General features: G+C 40.6%; 1 protein-coding gene across 2 annotated transcripts in view; it reads right to left on the bottom strand.

The window, feature by feature from the left end:
* uvssa (UV-stimulated scaffold protein A) overlaps nt 1-17,009 on the bottom strand; it is a 40,196-nt gene that overhangs the window by 5,376 nt on the left and 17,811 nt on the right. The window contains exons 9-13 of one of the 2 annotated variants that reach the window (XM_026330867.1): nt 15,946-16,066; nt 3,678-3,888; nt 2,592-2,726; nt 2,020-2,203; nt 1,826-1,937 (exon numbers count right to left, since the gene is read on the bottom strand). In XM_026330867.1, coding sequence (XP_026186652.1) covers nt 1,826-1,937; nt 2,020-2,203; nt 2,592-2,726; nt 3,678-3,888; nt 15,946-16,066 — 763 coding nt within the window. The remainder of the gene's footprint in view (nt 1-1,825; nt 1,938-2,019; nt 2,204-2,591; nt 2,727-3,677; nt 3,889-15,945; nt 16,067-17,009) is intronic. The other variant, XM_026330868.1, reaches the window with a different exon arrangement.

The raw sequence follows: 17,009 nt of genomic DNA, 5'->3' as shown, positions 1-17,009 counted from the left end.
GCTTCCCACACACCAACTCACACAAGTAGCTGAGGTGTAATAGGTGCTTATACTAATGTTGATAGAGTTCCTCACCAACCAATTAAAGAAACAATAACAGCTTGAATGCAAGATTTAAGAAAATGTCACATCTCTCATATGAGTCTAATTTCACTTAAAACAACATCTTACTAGTCAGAGTTATATTCTGTTATCAGCTGGTTGTGAATGGTATCTGGTACACACAGGTATACAAATAGGGTGGCACAGCAGTTAGTACTGTCACCTCAGAACAAGAAGGGTTCAAATCCTGTTTGACCTGGATTGTCTCTGTGTGGAGCTGACATGTTCTCCCCATGCCTGTGTAGGTTTTCTCCAGGTGAGTGTTTTGTCTCCATGTATCAGCCCTGTGAAAGACTGGTGATCTGTCGAGGGTGTACCCTGCCTCTTGCCCAGTGTCAGCTGGGATCAGCCCCAGCTCCCCTATGGTCCTTAAAGGATAAGCAGTAGCTGATGGACAGATGGCCATCAACACAGACAAAACAATGGTTGACTAAAGCACTATAAGTTCTAAAAGCCAACACCTTTAGATTAGCAACAGGTAGCTTTATATTGGCTCCATGTTTGTTGCTATGGGAACTGGTCTCAGCGGACCATTGTGATGTCCCTCTTAGGCTGTTTAACCTCACTAAAATATGTGTGTCTGTGTGTACGTGTGTATATTTTTGTGTGTGAATGTGTGACTAACTACGTAGAGGGAGCTGAGGCCGATGGTCCATCAACTCATTCGGGCCACTGCCCCCCCTGCTGTGAGACTGAAGTGTGTATGTGTGTGAGTGACTGAGAGCAGAGAAAGAGAGGGAGAGACTAGGTGTGAGATTGACTCATGGGCTCATGGATCAATAGTGTAGGTGGCAACAAAAAGATGCTATTTCACAACTCACTGGACTGCATGCCATGGACACAGACACACACACACACACAACACAGACACACACTGCGGGCAGCTGGTGGACATCCTACAGAATGGTGACTCTCCCTCGCACGCACGCACGCACGCACGCACGCACGCACGCACGCAACAAACAATTATACACTAGCAGACAATAATAATCTGTATAATAGACTATTACCACACACAGCTGACTTGGTCTGCTATTTTCCTTTTCAAACTACTTTGGCTTCCTCTCAGTCCAGCTCACTGTGATGGCCATTATTATTGGTGCACAAAAAGGAAAAAAAAAAAAAAAAAAAAAATTCAGCAAACCTAATCTATCGATCAGAGCGTTACTCATGAGCAGACTGTCACAGTTCGTTCATAGACATTCAGTCATTCTCTGCTTGCCTTGACATTCCACTGAAGCTGGAGTTATGCTTCTCTGCATTCATTAGCGCCACTGCCCACCTCAACTGTTCTCTGCCAAACTGTCTGCTGTGCAATCGCTGCCTTAGCTTTCCAGCCTACTTTCCCGTGTGCATTTTGCCTATTATTGTTTCTACAGCTACTTATTTTGAGACTTTCTTCACTTGCCCTGTTTTTATCTGGATCACTGCATCTGCATCTCTTTGAACACAGTCCAACTTGTTCACAGTGTCTTCGAGTCTTGCAATTGATAATTGATTTTCTGAGCCTGCCACTGACACTTCCGGATCAGTTCTTGTCACAGTGTGTGGGGAAATCTGACCAATGGCTACTAGCAGTGAAGAGGCTGTGACAACAGCAAAACTTTGACTCAAAGCCCACTTATTAGCTTACATACAGTGTTTTCAACCATATTCAAGCTTTTCCTCAGGTTGAGGAATTGCCAGATTATGTGTGAGTGTGTTTATCTGTTTGAGTCCTCACCAGGTTGCTCCTCCATTTTCCTCCTCTCCTCCTGCTCCTCCCTAAGTCGGTCGTCCTGACTGCAGGGTCGACCCTCCTGGTCACGAGGAATGATCCGTCCATGGAAAGGGCACTGGAGGAAACAGAGTCCCAGCTCAAACACACACACACACTAACAATATAGGATAGATATGAATATGTGTTTGCTGTGTTACCTTAAGCCGGTCCTGTCTCTGACACAGCTTTCCATTACCTAGGGGAGCTCTACAGTAATGACTGACGGGAGTGAAGCTTCCAGGGAAAGAGATGTACCTGCTACTGCTCTCTGCTCGCAATTCGTCATTCTCTACCTCCTCTTCTGTCTCAATGGGAACCCAGAACTGATGCTGAGAGGCTGCCCTGCACAAGGAACAAATACAGGTTTCACAAATGACCTCAATGATCTCAAACTGTATTAGTGCTGGATGACACTAAATAAAATAAAAATCCTATTTGATATCCACTCAATATCATATTTTATACTAATGAGGAGAGCAATTGAGAAATTCAATTTCCAGGAGCTTCCAGGAGTTATTATTCTTTGGGCATTCAGGTTGCAAATGTAACGAACACTTATTATAACCCATTCTTTTTTCCACTGAAAGATATGCACATACATTCACGCATTCTATTGCAAATCCCACAAAACATCATGAATTCAATTGCAAATGATAATTCTAGTATTACTGTACAGTCATGTGTATGGCTTTGTGTCCATCACTGATAGACTGTGTTGTGTTTTCATTACTTGACAATCTTGCCAGCACTGGGTTGCTCCTGACCCCAGTAGTACAAGTCCAAGCCAAAAGGAACCACAGGAGCATCAACAGGCTTCATTTCTGAACTGCAATGAGATGAACTGGGACCGGAGGAGCTGCTACTGCTGGAGGAAAAAGAGACAAGTTCAACATATGCATGTAGTTAACAGACAGAGATGTTGTACACTAAACATACATTCTGACCTACAATCTTCACAGAAAGCCACATTGCAATGCATATTGCACATATCAATGTCTTTTATGTCTAATATATGGTTCACTACACTTCTAGGCTTTAGTTTTAAGGTTATTACATCCCACATGGTGCAACTAAACTATAATAATATCCATCCATCCATCCATCATCTATACCCACTTATTCCTAACCAGGGTCACAGGGATCTGCTGGAGCCTGTCCCAGCACTCTTTGGGTGAAAGGCAGGGGTACACCCTGGACAGGTCACCAGTCCATCACAGGGCCACATAGAGACAAACAACCTCACACACTCACACTCACTCCTATGGGAAATTTAGAGTCACCAATCAACCTGACATACATGTTCTTGGACTGTGGGAGGAAACCAGAGTACCTGGAGAAAACCCACACAAGCACAAGGAGAACATGCAAACTCCACACAGACCGTGTGCCACCGTGCTGCTTATAATAATTTTTAAATAAAAAACATTTTTAATCTTTTCATATGACAATTTAAATTCCCCTCAATCTGCTTTTAAATGACTAATATTATGGGATATTCTGCCCAGTTAACAACCTTTCTACTTTAATTGTTACATAACTCAAAGTTTAAGTTGTAATGCATTTTAAGTGCACTTGCATAAAGTACACTGTCCAGCCAAAAGAAAAAAAAGAGTTGCAGCAGATTTAAGGAACACTTGAGAACTGTACAATGCATTATTAAAACCTGAAAGGACAGTGGTGAACTTCACAGAAAAAGTGTGAAAAAAATCTTGAGTGACTGTGATTGGTGTTTACTGAAATACTAGGTAAAGTTGCATCATTGGTCACAACAAAAATGAAGCTAATCAGAATAGGATTAAGTGAGAGAACTTGTCACCTGGAAGCTGAAGGCACAGGAAAGTGCTGTCTGAGGACACGCAGTGTGGCGGCTGCACAGGTTGGATCCTGCTCTTCTTCTTTGAGTTGCTTCAGCTGCCTGGAGGAAGAAGAGGAGCAGTAGGAAGACTGAGAGGGTGGAGCTACAGGTCTCTTGGCAGGAAGCTTTGTAGTGACAGATGCTGCTGAGGTGGAAGGAGAGGGATCCAAACCTGCCAACACAAAAAAAGAGGAAAAAAGAAAATCAAACTGAACGCTGTGACATGACACCCTTATCAGGTATAGAATGCATTAAATATTACTACAATATGTACAAATAACTTCAGTTTGTACAAATGTAAGTTTATAGTCCTCATGCATCCAGTTATACTGTCAAGTCAATCAACTCAGAGCTAACTGAACTAATTCTGATCAGCTGTTCTGGAACAAAAAACTCATAGGCTCATCTAAGTTGCATCAATTTCATCAACTCTTACTGTGACTCAGAAGTGCCTGTATGCACTCCCAATAAAGTCTGGGCATACTCCCGATCAGTCAGCAGATGGGTTACTTGAGTGTCTCCTCTCAGACCTGGATCAGGGCATTATCAAGATCCTGGACAGTCTGTGGTGGAACTTGGTTTCATTGGATGCACCAAGACATAATGTCCATAGCTGCTCAATTTGATTTAGGCCAGGGGAACATGAGGAACAATCAACAGTATCAGTGCCTCTTGTCATGCAGAAAGTGCCTGCACACTTTGGTCATATGAGGCCAGGCAGAGTCCTGCACCAGGAGGAACCCAGGGTCCACTGCACCAGCGTAAGGTCTGATAGTTGATACCACACAGCACTTAGGGTATTGCTGGCTATGACATGTTAGTCTGTGCAGCCCTCCAAAGATATGCCTCCTAAGACCATCACTGACCCACCACCAGATACTGGTCCTGCTGCTAGGTTGTCTTTCTACAGCCCTGTCCAGCTCTCCTTGTATCTCCTTCATGCTCTTGAGACCTCCTTGGGACTGCATGTGTGGATGTACCATCTTGGAGTAACTGGACTACCTGTGCAACCTGACTGGGCTCCAGGTACTGCCTCGTGCTACCAGTAGGAACAAGGACACTAGCAAACCACAAAACCTGAGAAGAATCAGTCATAAAGGAGAAAGAGAGAACATTTGTCTGATGTTACCACATGAAAACCCATTCCCATTCTGGGGGTTGTCTTGTTTTTGCCTCTCCATTGTACCTGTTGTTACTTTTAATAGCCCTAAATCAGGTGAACCCTGTGAAGCTTTTTAGCTGTATATATGTAATGCACTTTTAGTGGTCAGACAAGAAATCTATTTTGACACTTTTGTCTCTTAACAGAGTGCAAAACATACATAAGTGATACACTTAAGCCCAGATATCTATTGTGAGTGACTGATTCATTTTAAATGCCATATGCTGAAGTATGCTGTCATATACTCCGGGTATAAGTATACTGGTTGCTCTCCGGGTAAGCGAATCACTTTTGTCTTGCAAGCGTATCGTGTTGTGTGTGTTGCATAGTTCGTCTACAGACTAGCAACAGACTAGCTATAGTTTAACACACCTAAAAACTAACTAAACTCTAAATAATTCATTAACTGCTACATTCCGGTACTAGTCAAGTACCTTTCTATTTTGACCGGTATTTATTGCTATTTCCTGACTTAGCGTTCGTTAGCCTACCGGTTAGCTTAGCTAGCTAGTTAGCTTAGCTAACATGGCCTCTCCCTCTCTCTCTCTTTCTTGCTCGGTGTGCCACATGTTTAGTTATTCCTCTGCCTCCTTTAGCGATAATGATACCTGTAATAAGTGTAAGGTTCCTGGGGCCAGAGCGGGCGACATCGAGTCAAATCTGAAGCTGCTGGCTAAGGCTAATCGTAAATATGGGAAAATTATTATTCACGTCGGCAGCAATGACACCCGATTACGCCAATCGGAGGTCACTAAAATTAATGTTGAGTCGGTGTGTAACTTTGCTAAATTAATGTCGGACTCCGTAGTTTTCTCTGGACCCCTCCCCAATCTGACCAGCGATGACATGTTTAGCCGCATGTCGTCGTTCCGTCGCTGGCTGTCTAGGTGGTGTCCAGCAAACAATGTGGGCTTCATAGACAATTGGGCCACTTTCTGGGGAAAACCCGGTCTGGTAGCGAGAGACGGCATCCATCCCACTTTGAATGGTGCAGCTCTCATCTCTAGAAATTTGGCCGAGTTTATTAGCCGACCTAAAGCCTGACAATCCAGGGTGGGGACCGGGATGCAGAGACTCAGTCTAAAACACCTCTCTGCAGTTTCCTTAGAGCCGCCGCCCCCCTCAAACCACATAGAGACTGTGTCTGCCCCTCGAACATATAAATCAAATAAATCAGAAGTTAACAGAAGAGGAGTTATTCATAAAAACTTAATAAAAATTAAGACCACTCCTCTTATTGAACAGAAAAACAGAACTGTCAACTGTGGATTATTAAATATTAGGTCCCTTTCTTCTAAATCTTTGTTAGTAAATGATTTGATAACTGATCACCAAATTGACCTACTTTATCTAACTGAAACCTGGTTACAGCAGGATGAATGTGTCAGTCTGAATGAATCAACCCCCCTCAGTCATAAAAATTATCATGTTCCTTGAAGCACAGGTCGAGGTGGAGGAGTAGCTGCAATCTTCCACTCAAACTTATTATTAAACTTTCATCCTCAGAACAATTTTAACTCATTTGAGAGCCTCACTCTTAGTCTCTCACATACAAACTGGAAAACACAAAAACCAGTTCTACTTGTCATTTTGTACCGTCCACCTGTTCCTTACTCAGAGTTTTTAACTGAATTCCCTGACTTTCTGTCTGATTTAGTGCTTAGATCAGATAAAGTTATTATAGTGGGAGATTTTAACATTCATGTAGATGTTGAAAATAACGGCCTCAGCATTGCATTTAATTCTATATTAGATTCAATTGGTTTCATTCAAAACGGTAATAAACCCACCCACTGTTTCAATCACACCCTTGATCTTGTTCTGACCTATGGCATCGAAATTGAACATCTAATAGTTTTTCCCCCAAATCCTGTTTTGTCAGATCATTCTTTAATAACTTTTGAATTTAAAATGATGGATCATGCAGCGTTTGGAAGAAAATTCCACTACAGCAGATGTTTATCCGACAACGCTGTTAATAAATTTAAGAAAATGATTCCATCTTTATTTACATCTATGCCAAGTATAAACATAGTGGAGGGCAGCTGCCTCAATCCCACTCCCTACCAAATTGATCATGTTGTTGACAGCGCTGTAACCTCACTGCGTGAAATGCTTGATTCTGTAGCCCCTCTGAAAAAGAAGTTAGTGAATCAGAGAAGACTAGCCCCATGGTATAATTTACATATTGGTACCTTAAAGCAGGCATCACGAAGGCTGGAAAGGAAGTGGCGTTCCACAAACTTAGAGGAAATTTTTCTAGCCTGGAAAAACAGTCTACTAACATATAAAAAAGCTCTCCGTAAAGCCAGAACTGCATACTATTCATTACTAATAGAGGAAAATAAGAACAATCCCAGGTTTCTTTTCAGCACTGTAGCCAGGCTGACAAAAAGTCACAGCTCTGTTGAGCCCAGTGTTCCCTTAGCTCTCAGCAGTGATGAATTTATGAGTTTCTTTACAAATAAAATTACAACTATTAGAGATAAAATTCAGCAGATGCTTCCTATAACCGCAATAAATGAATCTTCTACTACAGTAGCTCTTGAATCATCTGTAGGACCCCAGTTATGTTTAGACTGCTTCACTCCCATAGATCTCTCTGAATTTACATCAGTAGTTGCTTCATCGAAATCATCAACGTGTCTCTTAGACCCCATCCCGACTAGACTGCTTAAAGGCACCCTGCCATTAATGAACTCATCTTTATTGGACTTGGTAAATTTATCTCTAGTATCAGGCTATGTACCACAGGCCTTTAAGACTGCAGTAATCAAACCTTTACTCAAAAAGCCTAGTCTTGATCCAAGAGTCTTGGCTAATTATAGACCAATATCCAACCTGCCATTTATTTCTAAAATCCTAGAAAAAGCTGTTGCTAAGCAGCTATCAGACCACTTACACAGGAATGAACTATTTGAAGATTTTCAATCAGGATTTAGAGCACATCAAAGTACAGAAACAGCACTGTAGAAAGTTACCAACGATCTTCTCTTAGCCTCAGATAATAACTTAATAACTTGTTTCAATACTTGTCCTCCTAGACCTTAGTGCTGCATTCGACACCATTGACCAAAACATCTTATTACAGAGACTGGAGCATGTGATTGGTATCAGAGGAACAGCGTTAAAGTGGTTCCAATCCTATTTATCGGACAGATTCCAGTTTGTTCATGTCCATGATGAACCTTCCACAAGTTATGGAGTTCCACAAGGCTCCGTGCTAGGACCGATTCTGTTCACCCTGTACATCCTTCCTTTAGGATATGTCATTAGGAAGCACTCTATTAATTACCACTGCTATGCAGATGACACTCAGTTATATCTATCTATTAAACCTGTTAACACAAACCAGTTAACCAGAGTTCAAGCCTGTCTAACTTACATAAAGGCCTGGATGACCAGTAACTTTTTACTTTTAAACTCGGAGAAAACAGAAGTCATTATATTTGGGCCTAAAAATCTCAGAAATAACTTTTCTCAAATTATAGCTACTCTAGATGGCATAACCCTGGCCTCTAGCACTACTGTAAAAAACCTTGGAGTTATTTTTGACTAGGACATGTCCTTTAACTCACACATAAAACAAATCTCCAGAACTGCATTCTTTCACCTGGGCAACATTTCCAAAATTAGGAACATCCTGTCTCAAAATGATGCAGAAAAACTAGTCCATGCATTTGTTACCTCAAGGCTAGATTACTGTAACTCATTACTATCTGGATGTCCCAATATCTCCATAAAAAGCCTCCAATTAATCCAGAATGCCACAGCCAGAGTCCTGACAGGAACTAGCAAGAGAGATCATATTTCTCCTATATTGGCTTCTCTTCACTGGCTCCCTGTAAAATATAGAATAGAATTTAAAATCCTTCTTCTCACATACAAATCCCTTCATAATCAAGCTCCTTCATACCTTAAAGACCTCATAGCACCATATTATCCCAATAGACCACTTCGCTCTCAGAGTGCAGGCCTACTTGTGGTTCCCAGAGTTTCCAAAAGCAGAATGGGAGGCAGAGCATTTAGTTATCAAGCTCCTCTCCTATGGAACCAGCTTCCAGCCTGGGTTCAGGAGGCAGACACTCTCTATACTTTTAAGGCTAGACTTAAAACCTTCCTCTTTGACAAAGCATATAGTTAGGGCTGGCTTCAGGCAATCCTGAACCATCCCTTAGATATGCTGCTATAGGCCTAGACTGCCCAAGGACCATCGGTGCACTGAGGTCCCCCCCCCCCCCCTTCTCTCCTCCCACCTCATGTATATTCCACCATTGAATGTTACTAACCTTGTGCTCTCTCTCTCCCCTAGTTTGTGCTCTCTCCCTCTCTCTCTGTTCTCTCTGTACCTTCTGCAGGTGTCCCTGGTCCTGGAGCTGTATATCGCTGATGTGCAGTTACTGGTCCCACCAACCTGCAGTGTCTATTTGTTGTTTATTGTTGCTGTTCTTTTCTCTCTGCTCTATCCACTCACCCCAACCGGTCGAGGCAGATGGCCGCCCAAACTGAGCCCGGTTCTGCTGGAGGTTTTTTCTTCCGTTAAAGGGAGGTTTTCCTCTCCACTGTCGCCAAGTGCTTGCTCATAAGGGAATTGATGGGTTTTTAGTTTTAGTTTTTGTAAAGTGCCTTGAGATGATTTGTATTGTGATTTGGCGCTATACAAATAAAATTGAATTGAATTGAATTGAATTAAAGGAATGAAGAAAATCACACTCTAACAGTAAGTTGTGTCAGTCACTAGGAGCTGATTTTCCCTGTGTGTGTGGTCAAATGCAGGGTCAGCCAGGGTCCCCTCAGTCCCCAGGGTGAGCAGGACTTAAACACACACAGCCCCTTACACACAGTGCAAGGTGAGATCAGAGAGAAGCAGTACGCTGAGAGCTGCCAGCATGCTAATCCCACACATTATTAGAGCTGACCTGGATGATTTAGTCACTGCCATGGTACACTATGAAAAGAATCCCACCAGTTTTACAGGCAGTAGCACACACTACTTGCATATTTGCCTATCGTAAGCATTCTACTCTATTCAGAAATCCTCTTGTTTTCCAGAAAGGCAAAGCAGCTAATTTCTGTCTGAATACAACTGACGAATCAGAGTTTTATAATTGTACAAGATGAAGCAAGCAACATATCTCTTTATAATCCATATGTTAAATATAGGCCTTGTGTTTAATGAGATAGAAAATGCGATCTACTGGTAACAGTTTAACAAACTCAAGTTTTCATAGAATTATTTTTCCGCTACATCCCCAGATGGATGTAAGAAACATAAACAGCATAACTGCTCTACACAATAAAGAGGAAAATTTTGTCATATTGTGATTTTATTTCATATTTGATTTTTCACTTGATATACTTGGGTTTTGGACGGTTGTTTGACCAAAACATAGGCACTACTTTAGAGCATTATATATAGACTTAAGTGATTAAGCCATGAATTCCAAGTTTTGAGTTTCTGTTAATACATATTTACTGTATTTGGATGATGATACTATTAAACCTACTGTACAGATGTGTAATTGTAATGTCTATATCAGATGAAAGTACAGGATCACACAGTGAGACCTTGAAATGTCAACGTAAAAATTTGAACTGAATAGGAAGAATAATTAATCACAATAATAATCCATTTATAAGGTTATCAATACTGTTTATGTTAAACAGTATTCTTATTTTTGTTTTCTTGGCCATGTAGAAGCAAAGCAACAAACTGTACACATAGCAATGACATTGTAGTCCCTTGTAAATTTAATACAAATATTTGCAAGATAGTGTACTAACTAGAAAAGGTAATTTCGGAAGAAATTACGTGGGAGAGCTGATACGCTGACGAAAATACAAGGAGTATTTTAAAGTCAAAAAAGCTGATGAAAGGAAAAAAGTGCCAAGGAAGCAAAGAAGTTGACAAAGTAGAAGAAGTTGAAAGAAAAGGAAGGAAAATGAAGTTGAAAGTAAAGAAAAAAGGCAGGAAGTAAGCATGAAAAGAAGAAGAATAAGAAGTACTTTATTAATCCGCAAGGGGAAATTAAATTGTTACAGCAGTTACTAAAGACTTCCTGAATCTCTCAGTCTTGGTTTTAGGAGGAATTAGTCTGGGGCCGAATTAACTTCCCATTTGCCACAGTTCCTCATGAAGTGGGTGGGCAGAATTGCCCAGTATGGAGTTGATTTTGTCCACCATCCTCCTCTCTGCCACAGCCTCCAGTCTGTTGTTCCAGTCCAACAACAGATTTTGCCTTCCTGATCAACTTGTTTAGTCTGTTGGCCTCACCAGCCTTGATGCCACCTCCCCAGCACACAACTGCAAAGAACAGTGCACTCGCTACTACAGATAGATAGAACGTCTTCAGTAGCTTGTTGCACACGCCAAAGGAACAGAGTCTCCTGAGGAAGAACAGTCTGCTCTGTTCTTTCTTGAAGAGTGCATATGTATTGTTTGACCAGTCTAGTTTGTTGTTAATGTGGACTCCAAGGTATTTGTAGGAGTCCACAATCTCTACTTCGTCTCCAAGGATGGAGACAGGGACTGGGGTCTTCCTGCTCCTCCTAAGGTCCACCACCAGTTCTCTGGTTTTCTTAATATTGAGCTTTAGACAGTTGTTACACCAATCAACAAAGCTTTTTATCAAGTGAACTCACAAGAAGGGCACTGAAGAAAAAGACAGACAAATAAGAAAGTACACGATGAATAAGAAAGGGTTGAAAGACAATGAAAGTAAGAAAGAAATGTGAGGAAAGACAGAAGGAATATTAAGAAACTAAAATAATCAAATAAAGGGGGTAAACGGCCTGCCTACTGAAGACAGCAAGGCCAACAATGGTGCCTAAAGCAATTTGCCATGAGCCAAGTGCTTGGTAAGGAGTGAAAGAAGTATGAAAAAAAAATAAAATGATGTGTGTCACATCCTGTTTGGAGGACATGGCCTCCAACATGGCCCACACTGACAATAGTCTCCATGTCTAACAGCAGTGGACATTAAAGCTGAAAGAGGACAAAGTTTTAGAGGATTTGAACCCTCTCTCCATTCATTTCTATGGCAAAAAAAATTTGAAAAAAGCTGAATATTTCAAAAAGTATAAAAGATATCAAAAAGCTGAATACAAGCAGGAATGTCCTTAAGAAGCTGAACGTTTTGATACCTGAACGGTCTTTCTAGCACAAAGTATGCGGAAGGAGTTAGCGACCGAAAAACATACGGAATAATAATAAAGACACAGGATAACAATAGTGTGAATGCTGAATCAGCATTCACACTAATGAGACTGGTGGTTGAACAGTGTAACTAAAACATTGAGCTAAATGAGGGTACAATGATCCATAGGGCTGAGAGGAACTGAAAACACTATGAGCAGCAATTTGAAATTTTCTTATGAAGTTGCAATGTGATTTATTATGAATATACAAAAATTGATTAGTGCAGCTTTAAGAGTTTTATTCCTGGCAGAGTAGAGAAGTCTATGTGACACAGTGTAATCCTTTAAGTGTGAAGTGAAGATAAAATTTACAAGATTTGTAAATGAACACTTCATAAATATATAAAAAAATCCAAATAATATAGAGATAATAATTTGGTTTTTGGTCAAAATTTAATTTTAGAATTGCAAGTAATTTTTTTGTGGGCCAACATAATACTCTTTGGCATATTTGAAATGTCGTCAGGTGTGTGAAAGGTTTGTTTCATGCTAAACATTTTGTTCAGTTTAAAAAATTAACGTTTTTTTTTTCATTTTTTTACTTCTAGATAAACCAGATATCAATAGTCAAGCAATAGCTTGTTATTCCTACTTTACCTCACTTTCTCCTCCTTTTATCATCCCTCCTTCACTCTCTGTCAGATGGTGAAATACAGACTCAATCTGTTCTTTTCAAACCACCAAATGGCAGAGGTTTGTCTGGATGTTGTGGATGTTTACACATGCACAGATCAATGAGAGGAAATGTGTGTGTGTGTGTGTGGGTGTGTGTGTGTGTGTGTGTGTGCACGCGCGTGCGTGCGTGCGTGCGTGCGTGTGTGTGTTAATAGGTCGGGGTGGAGGTGGTTATAAAAAGAGACAAAAAGGGGTTAAGAGGGTTTGTGGAAAAGAGAGAACGCACAGGAGGAAAGAGGTATTGATTTTGTTGGGTTAAGCAGGGCCTGTAATTAAAATGTTAATTTGAGAAAGAGAGAGATAGTGTCCTGACAGCAGAGAAAAGGATAAGAGGACTGATTATTAGAATGGCAGAAGAGGACATAGGAGAGGAAAGAGAGGGGAAGAGATATAGATAGAGGATAAGAGGTAACAGAAGAAGGAGGAGAACAGATCAGAATCAGACATTCTGTCCAGGCATTAACAGTGAAAAAAATAAAAAGGGATGAAAGAGAAGAGGTGGAGAAATGATAGATGTGATCAACCAGCTGAGATGGAGAAAGAGGATGACAGAAGTCAACACAAACACTATTTAATTCAGAGTGAAAAGAAAAAAAGTAATCACTTAAGACGAACATTCAGATAAATAAAGAAGACTCGGACACTGAGGTTTCACAGGCCAGTCCGGTCTTAGGGTCGGTCCCAAACCCGAGTAAAATGAGGGGTTGGGTTAGGAAGGGCATCCGGCATAAAACTTGGGCCAAATCAGTCATGTGGATCAATTGATTCTCTGTGGCAACCCCTAAGAGGAGCAGCTGAAGGAAAAAAAGTACTGATAAATACAGACAAAATATGTGCAACTCTGTTGAGACCTTTTTAAATCTGAATGATTCTTCTGCTCCTGATAATCACCATGTAAATTGTTCATTCAGATAAAACTCAGGAGGCTCAGGCAGGATCACTGATGATAAGCTAACCACTACTGGAGCTGGTGACTTAGCCAGTAACATATTGCTGCTTGATTTCTAACTACAAATTAGTAAGCTAGCTAGTTTTGTCACTAACCAGACAATACAATATAATGTATAATATATATATATATATATATATATATATAATACTGGTTGAACAATTGTCTGTACCATATGAAGCAACTTATACTTCACATTTTGGTGTAAAGTTTTGCTGTCATAAATGTGGGCCTGATGGGAGCCCCAGAGCAAGAATTAGAAGTGAAGCAAAGGAAACAAAGCATGTTGCATAACTGTTAAATGCTTATTTCATTTTCTCCATGGATCACAATAAAACTAGTTCATGCATAAAGAACTTGACATATTTTTTCACATTTTTACAAGATGACAGGCTGGTGTCTCATTTGTGCGTGTGGGAGGTAAAACCTAGGTGCTGGGCTAATAGGGCCTCATTAAAGAGGTTGCATTGTTAATTTAGTATGGGCCCTGTAGATCATTACCTAGCTCACTAATCACCCTGACACACACACACACACACACACACACACACACACACACACACACACACACACACACACACACACACACACACACACACACACACACACACACACCCTGTTTTGGCCCCGTCAGATACAATCTAATTACTTTAGTGTCTAATTGATTAGTAATGGAGGGGGGCGGGGGGAGAACAGGGCTCACAGGTAGCAAAGAGGTTTTGCGTGAATATAATGACTCAGGAGGCTGGTGAAAAGTACAACCAGGGGTCAGAGGGCATTTCAGAGCCACAGCGACATGGCTCACCTAGCAATAACAGCACTGTCAACAACATGTTTTGTTATGATGTTATTAAACAGGCGCATAAACCCAGAGAAGGTCATTTATGAATCTATCTGAGTGATAGTCAGAGGCTCGAATATGGCTGACAAAGCAGCACTGTTTTGTGTTTTAGTGTTTACTGTTGCCTGAAGCTTTCATATGTCTACTGATAATAATAGTAACAGCATTCAAATTCCATCTAATATGTAGAAAAACATGACGTTATGTAGCTGACATAGCAATAAAGCGAGCAGGCAGTTGGTAAATGACCTGAACATTTGACCTCTAACCTACTAGGCTGCCTCAAGGCTAGATATAATCCATAAATGTCCAATGCAGCCATGGTGCAGGAAGGAACAACACAGAACAATACAGCTATTCATATGTAGCCAGTAATGTCTTTGTGTAAAGGTACCATAAATGGATGTGTTGACAAGAAAATATCCATCAAACATACACAGGGGAAGTTCTTGCAGAAATCTAAAAAGCTATTTCTGCTGCATTCCAAATCAGACAAAAATACATACCTGTAACACAAAACCCAGTATGTCAGACGATGCTTGTTCACTGACTGATTTCTGTCTAGGCATTAATGGAACTGTCCTTTTCCTTGGAAAAAATATTCTGCAAATTACTATTAACACATTGCTTTCACTGTACAAAAAATGCAGTTGTTCTGTGCTTGGTTTATGCTTCAAGTTTTTAAAGCTGCACTAGTCCTTATTTTTACATTAAAAATGTCTGAAATGACTGTGTGATATGTGAAATGATTCATTTGTAGTAACAAATCAATAGAGAATTACATCAATTCTGCTGTTCCTCTCATCTCTTTTTAAATCTTTCAGCTCACTGTTTATGAGCAGAAATGACATTATTTGACCAAAGCAGAGGAAAAAGGCGAGTGAATATTGGACTCATCAGACCAAACTCCAAAGGAGTGCTAAATTGGTGTCTAATGAATGTGTAAACAGGCAGCTGCTTAAGCTTGTAATAATAATAATAATGATGTGTGTACATCATCTTCTTCTGTCCCCCTAAAGTTTAGGAAGAGTTTAACCACCTGGCTGCACAATGAACCTGGGATCAATCAGTCAGCTCATGGTGTCATGTGGTAAGAATCTGAAACATCTAAAATGCCTAAAACCTCTACACAGTACTGTAAGTCTGACTGTGGAGCAGTCTAATGAAAGGATTTCTGGGGCAGTTGCTATGCTTTAAGCCTGGCTGTATAAATAAACCCATTAAAGAAGTGCTTTATGTCCACTTACCAGCTGCTGAAGGCTGGCTCTTTAAAGTGTGTGTGTGTGTGTGTGTGTGTGTGAATTTTGAAAGATTAGGGCAGTGGCAGGTCTTCTTTTGTAGCTTAACCTCACTGTTTATGCACGTGTCCGTAGGTCAGGTGCCAGTGAGGTGCAGTGGAACTCACCATACTCAGCTCGGAGATGCTCAGGAATGTGTGGTTCATATCCCTCTTTCTCTGGAACCTCTTCAAAATCATCATCCTCATCATTATCGTCATCATCCTCACTGTTTGAAGAAGCCTTCATCTGAGAAAGAGGACATAAGGTTCAGCTTTTCTTAATAGGACATTCAGAAAATTCTATTCCATTATTTCCATCTTAAATGTGAAAAATGTACAACACTTTTATACACAAATATTAATATTCACAAATATATTGTGTTTTATGTACATGTGTACCTACAGTACAGATAAGAGAGAAGAGTACAGTGAGCTAGTTATTAGATTTCTCTATGTGTGAGAGAGACAGAGAGATGGAGACAGGAAAAGTCTGTTACACAGATGGAAAGTATAATGAATATAAAGTGAGGAATCATGCAGACACCAATCACAACAGCCACACAGACAGTCCAGTGCAAACATCCACACACAGAGCATAGTGGACTAACATTTGATCATATTTCACAGGGAGATGTTGGTCAGAATGATGCATTACCTTTGGCATATCAAACAACAAATGCAATACCAGTGTAATGTCATACAGCTTTGTGAAGCTTAAAGCTTTCCTTTTTGTTATGCTTGTATCATAGAGGAGCTGAGAAGTATCTCTAAGACCTTTGGCCTACATTTAAATTTTTATGTAGATCAAGTACATATTTGGGGCCTTTATGAGACAGACAGATGTTTCTCCATTTCTAATATTGAATTTATTTGTAAATCCACATTTTGGCTGCCTAGGAGACACGTTTACCTCCATGGAAGCAGGAGTACCCAGAGAAAACACACACAGACATGGGGAGAACATGCAAACTTCACACAGAAAGGTGCTGGGTGAAACAGGGTTGGAACTCAGAACCTCGATGCTGCTACCTTACCTTAAACATGCCAATGTTTCAAAACTATAGCTATACATACCAATATAATGAACTCAACCAAACAACTATCAGTCAAGTGTAAAACATCAGCCAATCTGCACATGCTGAGATGGCAAGTAGTTACATATAGTTTCTCACTCATTCCTTTACTCTCCT

Source organism: Mastacembelus armatus, chromosome 10 (genome assembly GCF_900324485.2).
Source record: "Mastacembelus armatus chromosome 10, fMasArm1.2, whole genome shotgun sequence".
NCBI lineage: Eukaryota > Metazoa > Chordata > Actinopteri > Synbranchiformes > Mastacembelidae > Mastacembelus > Mastacembelus armatus.
The sequence above is the reverse complement of the archived record's forward strand: the minus strand, read 5'-3'. Positions and strand labels throughout refer to the sequence as shown.